The sequence below is a fragment of the Atta cephalotes genome (assembly GCF_000143395.1).
Source record: "Atta cephalotes unplaced genomic scaffold scaffold00012, whole genome shotgun sequence".
Lineage (NCBI taxonomy): Eukaryota > Metazoa > Arthropoda > Insecta > Hymenoptera > Formicidae > Atta > Atta cephalotes.
Genome location: NW_012130076.1, coordinates 4,990,491 through 5,000,440, shown reverse-complemented (window position 1 = coordinate 5,000,440; position 9,950 = coordinate 4,990,491). Strand labels below are relative to the sequence as shown.

General features: G+C 32.6%; 1 protein-coding gene across 1 annotated transcript in view; it reads right to left on the bottom strand.

Moving 5' to 3' along the window:
* Positions 1 to 379: 379 nt before the first annotated feature.
* The window catches only part of LOC105617366, a 13,112-nt gene continuing 3,541 nt past the window's right edge, over positions 380 to 9,950 (bottom strand). The window contains exons 3-4 of the mRNA XM_012198927.1: positions 2,676 to 2,933; positions 380 to 751 (exon numbers count right to left, since the gene is read on the bottom strand). Of these exons, the coding sequence (XP_012054317.1) occupies positions 380 to 751; positions 2,676 to 2,933 (630 nt within the window). The remainder of the gene's footprint in view (positions 752 to 2,675; positions 2,934 to 9,950) is intronic.

Here is a 9,950-nt window from a genome sequence, read left to right as displayed (position 1 = left end):
CGTAAGTAAATACTTTAATAGATGTTATGGCAGAATTATCGATGTCTTATATATATATATATATATATATATATATAATTAAAATACGAATCAAGAATATAAGGTAGAATTCAAAAATTTAGGTAGAACACAAAAATTTTTAGATTATTTGCGATAAAATACTATTTGCGGCAAAATATTTATTCCAGATCGTCTTTCATATGTGAACTCTGACCTATTTTCATTCTCTGTTGCCATTTGGCCCATTATAAATTTAGCAGACAATATATTTATTTTTTTTTGGAGTCTATGTCTTAATTTAATAACAGCGACCTTGCATGCTTCGGTAATCCATAATATGTATCTTCATTCATAATGACGCTGCATATGCATTTCGTGGTCAAATATCAGAGAGAATCGACATACCTGTGCCGTTGCCACAGTCGCCCCAATTATTCCCGGCAATGTATCGCCACTGGAAGACGCATTGAGTGCAGGTCAGATCCTCCGGTAATTTGTAATAACCCTCGAAGACCCTGTTGCCGGGACCAGGGTAATAACGGGTGGATCCATTCTCAGCATGCAGCAGGTGTTGGTCCAGACATTCCTGGGTGACCTCCTGATCACGATAGGTCATGGCGCAGGTGCGGAACTCGAAGTAGCCATGATGGTTCGCCGTCAACTCTACACGGACTGGTATAACCGATCCGGTCCGATAACGCCGAACGATCACGCCGTTCCCATACTTGCCGCCCGTTTCATGAACACGTGGCTAAAAAATAAAATAAAATGGAATAAGTTAGAATATTTACTGCACATTTTCTTTATCATAATTAATACGTTATATGTATATTAATCTTTTATATACTAATATTACATTAGTATAGGATATTTTTCTTTCAGAACTCCGTTTGCATGTAAGTGAAGCGAGGAAGAAAATAAATGCGAATGTTGATAAAAGAAAGAGAAAGAAGAAAACGGATTTCACTTCCGTTTCGAGCTACTTTCGTCCATACGATATCAGATATACGTATCAAGGCCAAGCATCCCGCATAAAAAGTCTCGCAACGAAAATGCGGTCGATTAATAGGAATACGAGACACGAGATCACGAAAGCTATGAGAGATTATAATAGTAACCGCCGTCCTTTTCTTCTTTCGAGTTCTTTCGAGTAGTCAACGCTATGCACAATCAGAGTAAAAGCAAAATTCTAGATTTATAATTTTTATGCTGTAATCCGATGATTTAATTCACAACAATTAAATCATTCGGAATAAATTGAGTTTTGTTTATCATCCTAATTTGAATGAAGCTCACTTTCGACGGTCTATAATACACGATAGAATTGGAGACAAAATTCTGTATAAAATATTAATTCATGTGATATGAAAAACATTTGGGATGAATTAGAATTGCAAAATTAAAAGATTTTGCTTCTTATTCAAATACATTTTATGATTTCATTGCTTGAATACACGATTCTAAGGAAAACAATGTATCAATAATTGATCAATAATTCACGGTTGCGAAGCCGTTCTGTTATTAAACATCAACGAGGAAAGTATTTACTTCTTTCTCTCGTGTCTCGAATCATTGCACGTCATTTAATTCAGAATAATAAACTACGCTTTGCAGCAAACAATACATTTCACTCACTTTCATTAGGAAGATATAGAAAGGAAGAAACGAATAAGCGTTTAACAAATAGCGTCGAAAAATGTTGTTAGCATAGCTACTACATATAGCAGCAAAACTTTTTCTTCCAAACGAAAATGTCTGATGAAAGAGAATTTTCCCGTTGAGAATTATGACTGTAACAATTATCGAGTCGATCGAATAATTATTTCGTATTAATCATGTTATTTGTTTCATCGACTTGACATTTGTCTCAAGCTTAATAGTTGCCAAATGATTTTTTTTTACTATTTAAATTTCGACGTATTTTATTCATTAACATTTAGGTAAAAGAATCAGTCGACACGCACAGACCTTCCACATTCATACTGCATAATTTTCAGAAATGTGTCGATATTACAACGGTATTGTATGGTACCTCCACAGTCAACAGAGCGAAGAATCGCGCGTAATGGTGTGTAGTCAGTGTTGTAAGAGAGATGTCGGGAAGTAATCATACATATAGCGTAGCTGTAATATATTCGCGAATTATCATCGCGAATAACTTATACCTTCGCAGATTTTCCATTGTCATTACAATTAAATCTCTCTCAGATTCCCATTATTCGGCAAGGCCAATGCAGGCCGTGTCGTGTGACAAACACGACAAACAGCTCATCTTGAAACACAATGATGAGACATGAGACTTCTTGATACTGTATATATTTATGTGTACTAAACAGATTACAATTCTAATCTTAGTTTTTAGACAATAAAAAAAATTCATATTGATGTATGTCAAATTATAATCGCAGAGTGATCTAAAGAGATTTGAAATCAAATTTATATAAGAAAATTTTATGTTTTATGTTTCTCTAGTCAACACTAACTAAAAGTAATATAACATCAATGTTATAATTTCGTATTCTCAACAATACAAATATAATATAATACATGGTGTTACATAACAATTAAATTTTTTTGTTAAACGTGAAATTATAACATTAATTGATATTATTTTATATTTTTAGTTGGTGTTGACTGGATGTCTAACATTCAGCGTTTTCTTTTTCAGAACTCACCGTTGGAGAATCCCAGGGATCGCCACAAATGCCACATTTTCCTTTATTTCGTTGCCACTGCCTGGTAAACCCGCCGCAATAGCACTCGTGATCGTTATAATCGTGAGGTGTATCGAAGCCGTACCTCCACATGGAGGCCCTCGAAGGTGGCTCTATCAGTCTTCCATGGGCAGAAACTCTTCTTACGACTAGCAGACTTACAATTAATGTCAGACCAAGAACGAGGAAACGCATGTCGATCACGAAACGAGCCAGCCTCTGTAAAAGATCGAGTCATCAAGGTATAAGTGCCGATCGAACGAACGCAAATGCAATGCAATTGTGATGCAATTTGTATGTGTACTTGAACGCGCATTTGAATTCGAAATTTTTCTTCCATGCTGTGGATCGTTACGTATTCACATCAATGATTCACGCTACGTTAACGCAGTTCGAAGCTATGCTAATCGTTTTATCCGAATGGGAGAGAATGCCGTTTCATTTGATAATTTACTTTCATTATTATATACATATCAATCTGCTTCGTGTTCGTGTATTTAACAATAACCATAGCAGAGGTTCAATCTTTTTTATTGCTATTATTTTATTCATATACTATGTGCGTTTTGTATATACATACAATCGATTACATTAATGATTAATCTATTATTGTTTCAAACAAAGCAAAATTAATTCACTATTATTATTTCAAACGTTGTTAGAGGCAAAACAAAATTATTTTACTGTTATCTGTAACATTATTATTTAAAAGAGTGAGGATCACAACAATTTAATGTATTCACGAGTGAACAATCACGTATGGAAATGACCAAGCGAAGGTTTGATGACCTCTCTCACTATTACCGAACGTTACTCAAAAAGTAACGGAGAAACGCACATGCGAATTACAATGATCAGCAACAATCAACGCAACGTACGTTAGAGACACAAGAACAAACATTCAACGAGCAGCAAACAAGGTCAAATTTTCACATTCATTCGGAATACTCTGTGGAGTATATTTTATGTTGGACATAAGCGTGAACTTTGGTACTCAATCGATATCGCTGTCTCAACGCGACTAAAGCCCGAAGGAATCACGAAGGTGCGTAAAATCGGCGATTTAAATGCCACATTCGAAAACTACGCGAAAGAGAAAAAGAGACACAATGGCGAAGGAGCTACTGAACCGGTTATTACACCGACAATCCACGCGTATAGTATCCCAGATAACGCGAGATACATATTCGTCAAAGTAAGAATCTATAGAAATATATATATATATTCGATCAAGATTAAAAACAATATGAATACATATTGTTTTTATGATATTGTTTATATGATAAGATTAAAAAAGAAGATAAATTAATTCTGACCCCCTCCTCCCTCCACGCGACATTCTAGCATTAGAATTCTCGTCTCAGATTTAAATAGTTCGATTTTAATCATTTATGTATGTTAATTCAACTCTATGCTACTCCATCACGGAAATATTTGCAAATGCTTTAAGGCAAAAATGTAAAAGTATATCTGAAAATGTAATATTAAATATTAAATATTAAATGCGGTCTTCCATCAAAACATCCTTGACGTGAAAATTTTTTTCTTAGATATAAATAACAATTAGTCTGCTTTTTTTGGAAATATTCAATTATAAAATAAAGTCAAGATAAAAGTAGGTGACATAAAACTTAATTTTTTTTAATTTCAAATGTATCTTTAAATCTAGAAACTAGTCTTTGTCATAAAATTGTTTTCCTTGTGTATTCTCATATAAGAGAACTAGACACTTGTTATCATTTCTAACTCTAGCATTGTGGGATAATGAAAGTAAATAATAATGTGTGTACATAAAACAATATGGATAAAAAAAGAGTAAAAGAAATTCTATAGCATCTTTGTAAATGATTTAATGTATCCTTCACCAATATGTATCGATTTGAAAATTCGAAATTCACGGATTCTTCGGCTTTAATATTTCCAGAAGAAAAGTGCTGATAATTTTCGAACAATTAATGAATGAAAATAAAAGACTCGAAACAAAATAACTGTATAACGAGATATGAAAGACATATTTTAATTTCGTGAATTAGTGAATAACTTCTTGTCACTCAAAGAACCCTTGAGAGCAAAAAGGTTTAGATCCTTATTTAATCATTTTTTAAATTTATTAATAATTTCAGATTGAAAATTGACTGTTCTCGTACTTACCTGTTCGTGTGAAAGAAGCGAAGGCCCTGCTTTCCCGTGGCACTATTCTCGCATCGGTCGCAACAGTGAGTCAGACCCGTGCAGTGAACAGGGCCCAGACCTCGGAACCGGTCGCCAGACGACTGAACCCGACTTCGACTCGGGGAATCAACCAACTGAGCATTCTGGCCGATCGGCGATGTGGGAGTAGGTTATTAGAACGAGGCGATCATCCACATTCGCGACACGCTTTGACACGAAGCGAGGATGATACAGATGGTCCCGAGCAATTTGATTTTTTAACACTATCATTGAGATTCATGAATTTGAGAAGCTGTTGACGTCGCAACTTCAACAGTATGGATTTCTTGTTAGATATTTGTATCAAGAATCTTTTTACAGATATATATATATATATATATATATATATATATATTAGTAGTTTGTATTATAGATTATCATGAGATTATAAATTAATTAATTTATATCTATTTATTTTAATTTTATTTTTTACTTTCTTATTTTAGAGATATTTTGCTCACATATTTAGAGATTATCAAATATGATAAACAAAGCCATGATCGGTCAAAGTGTTTTAAATAATACATTATATTATTCTTTATTAAATCAATTTATTTCAAAAATATTACCTCAGCCAGAATTATTTTTCGCGAAGAATATTTCCGAAGCCTCAGTGGTCGAGTTGGCCAAGATACTCTTCCCGGAAAGTTGAGAGGTCCCAGGTTCATATCCTGGTTGAGGTAATATTTTTCACAATAAGTTTCTTACTTATTTTCTTTCTTTCTTTCTAATCTAATTTAGGAGGGATTATTAGCGTTTCAGAATGATTATGTTGAAAGTCCGAAAGTCCGAAAGTTATCAGTGCACAATCATATCTGGAATAAATTGATTTAATAAAGAATATATAATGTATTATTTGAAACATCTAACTTTGACCGATCATGGCTTTCTTTATCGTATTTGATGTATTTACACATACAGTCGTACTTAAAAATTTTAAAAATTATATTTGAAGATCTTATCGTGCTGTGTATATACATATAAAATATATATATTTAGAAATTATACATAAAATTATTCATTATTAATGTATCTTAATAATGAATTTCATTGAGATATCAGCAACAACTTACTAATTAACAAACCATAATTAATAGTGCTGCTTTCTGAAATCCAAATACCAAGGAAATTCTCTGGCATGTCCCGACATGCTCGATGGAACGTTCAAGTGAAAATCGGGTTCGATGATCGATAGCTTCCTTCCTCTGCAAGGAACCATGGAATTATAGGATAATGTTAAGGCAAAAAAGGAATGAACAATGAATATATTCTTTTCGTGCGACAAATTTGAAATATATTATTGAAATATATTTTAGAAGACAGATCTGATTTTGATGAATTATTGAAATATTAGCTTTCGATTAAATCTTTGAAGAAACGACAAGAGATGATATTTTTATTGATGTACATTTTCTAGCCGAGATGTTAGATCAGGATTTTGCAGACTACAATTAATATCAGTTGACACGCATCTTACGCGTGTAGGCCATTAAGCAGATAAGAATAATGATGAAGAGGCTCTTTCCATTTCTCAACGAAAGATCAGTGCCTTTCACGAACTTTTCTTCCTGTCACATCGCCGTAATGAAAGCATTTGAGCACGCAAACGCGCCCGTATACTCATGTCTTGAATTGTACTTTCGCGAGACGTTTCGTTAAAACGGGACGGAAAATATATTTCCGCAGTTTGCACTATGCGACGAAGTCAGCAAAGCGGCAAGGCTGGCCATGAGGAAGGTACAAATTGGCAAAGGCGACTCTCGCTCCTTTCGCAGGGTTCTCTCTTTCAGTTTCCGGTCAACAACTTGCTCGATACGCTCCTCGAACATCCGCTTCCGGCTTTTGTAGCTCTCAGAAATTTCATCACTATGTGGTGGTCCATCCAACGTTACTAGCTAAAATAGTTCTTGGGGAAGAAAGAACAGATTTGTTGTAGACAATAATTTTTAATTTTTCAAATTCTTTTGTGAGTTATATTATATATCACTTATAACTCTAATATTTATCTATGTTATTTATAAAATATGTTATATAGAGTTTTTATATTTATGAATTATTATACTTTGGAAAAAAATGCAAATCCTGTATTATATCACCAGTAGAACTCTGTCAAGCGATACGGGATAAATATTGCAATCCGCGATTGTGTTTCCTCGCTACATAGCGCATCATTACATGCGAATCGTCCCGCGCGGATTCATCTGTATCACAACCGGAATAAGAATACTTTCTCACGAGAACAACGGAAATTGAGCGGAAAGAACCGTTCGCTGTAACGACTAGCCAAAGTGTAAATATCCTGGAAAGGAAATAAATCGCACGGGGACTTCTCGGCGAGATTGTTTCTGTAGTGATTTCTATAAATTTCTAATTGAGCACGCAGATTCGCACGATTCATCAATGATACGCTCTTTGAATATGTACATTTGACACAGGAACCAATGCGATAAACTTTTTTCTTCGCCGTTCAATCAATTTCCAATTGGAAAACTAAATCATTTTGGAAAATCTTAGATATGTATTTTGTAATTCTTCACATGTTGATATAGGGAGTGCCCGCAAATTGCAATTTTAATTCTCCGAAGTATAAAGTCCTAATATAAAGTCGATCTTTCCTCAAAAAGCAATGTAATAGTAGATCATCAGGATTTTAATTTAAAATTTTATCATGAATTTATAATATTAAGAGCTAGAAAGTAGCTGCTAATGACAACCTCCTTCGACACTTTGATTGAGGAAAAACAGATTCTAAATTAGCCAAAGGTAAATTAGCCAAAGCTGTAATTAAAAAGACATCCGGTAATTCCGGGACACTGCACAGAACATACCCTGGTTAATTATAATGACAATTCATTAGAGGAAGACGGTATTCCTGCGTGGTTAGATTTGGTCAAGTTTGCGATGCACAGGTATTAATATTCATCAATCAGTCCTAACGTTGCAGGAAGAGTGCGCATTGAATGCGCATTGTGAACACCATCGATTCTAACGCAAAGAGAGATTCCGCCGTAGGCGAGGATCTACAATCTTCATTCCTATTTAAGAAGCCTTTCCGTGATCCATGCGCAGAATAACCGGTCCGTGCTCAGGTCCACTTATGAGGTCAAGTCCAGCTCGCAACATCTCTCGCGTATTCTCTAGAGCAAGTATGTATGTATGTCTAAAATATGAATGCACGCATTCAAGTTGATGAACCGTATGAACGAAGCGAGGCGCTTTTGCTTTTCACGGTGAAAGGCTACTGATGATTTTTTTTCTTTTAAATATCTTTCCCTATTTTCTTCTTCTTCCTAAGGTAATGTTCAAATAGTCCAAGTTTTTTGAAAAGTTCTATATCGTAAGCGTTAGTGCGGGAAAATGAGTAAATGATTAGGCTTCTGTTTAATTCATCTGATCTTGTACTTGACATTTCAACCTGCAATATCTAATTTCCTTCGTCAAATAGAAATTTGTAATGTTTCTTTCAGAGAAATGCATTTAATTTCGTAAAATTATGTATCGCTTATCTCATTTGAATATATTATAATAATTAGTGTTGTAATAATACAGATACAATAATGGATTCTCAGAGGATTGCTAGAGATAACAATTTATTACGTAATAATATAATAAATATCTAAAAAGATACAGTTCGTCTCATGAATCGTAGATGGTAATATACATCGAAATTTTGAGCAATTGTATATAACATATTAGTAAATAATCGATAAATTTTTGATATTGCAGTCGTACAGTCAATTCCAGTACATAACAAACTTCAGTTAAACAAAATTTAGTTAAATAAAATTTGTTTAAATAAACATTTTATAATTATATAAGTTAAAATATATAATTATAAATATAAATATGCATCTTTATAATTCTTATTGCAAAATATATATATTTTTTACACGTCAATACATATCTCGAGAATATAATATTTGTCTTCTATTCAAGAGAATTTCTATCCAAATTTCAAAATATTGTAAATAAATATATTAAAGTTTTGATATTCTTAACTCTCACATTCTTAACAGTACTGGAACTATAACTGTAGAATTACATCCATTACATAAATGCAATTGTGATTTCACCGAATAAATTGAATAATATACTATCAAGTAAAATTAATTGTACCTATGCGTGCAACATGCAGCAAATATAATGGTTGTATGCATTACTTATTAGTGAATGTGTACAAGATATTTATTTTAGGACGCAACGTGTAAAATAAGTAAAAATACAATAAGTATTTAAACATATTAAAAACATAGTATATATCGTTATTTTTCGATTAACACTATAAGTTCATGTCACAAGAAAATCATTATTTTTCACAAAATGATTATAAAAAATAATTTTTAAATTTGAGAGAAAATGATCTTTAATAGTCGATGTGTTTCTAAAATGAGATAATAAAATTCAATTCTGAATCTAATATAATGATATTGCGAGCATTTTAAAGCTTAATAAAAATTAGTTTCTCTGGTTTAACTTATATAAGTTGTAAGAAATCATGCGATATACACATTGCCCCTTGTACAAGTACGAGATTAATTACTTGTTTTGATAAAGGCATTCACGAATCTTAGGAATGTTCCGTTAAAAAGTGCATTCAAATACATTCAAAAAGATTTTAATCATGTGATATGTAGATTCTAAAAAGAGAAACAAATCGAGAATAATCCGTTTCCGATGAAACGAATGTTTATTAATTGACCGAAATTTTAACACATTTTCAATGTGTTCCAGACCATTTTTCTCTTAAAACTATTCTACATTATATATTAACAAATAACAAGCGATCTAATATTTTAACAAAATCATACATATCGAAGGATAAAATTGAATGTGCGTATATGTATTGAAAATTGTGTGTTATATGAGGATATATATATATATATATATATATATATATATATATATATATATATATATATATATATATATATATATATATAGAGAGTAGAGTATATATATATAGTATTTAGTTAGTTATTAAGTAAATTAAGTAGTATACGGTAGTAGTAACGTTACGTACGTTAC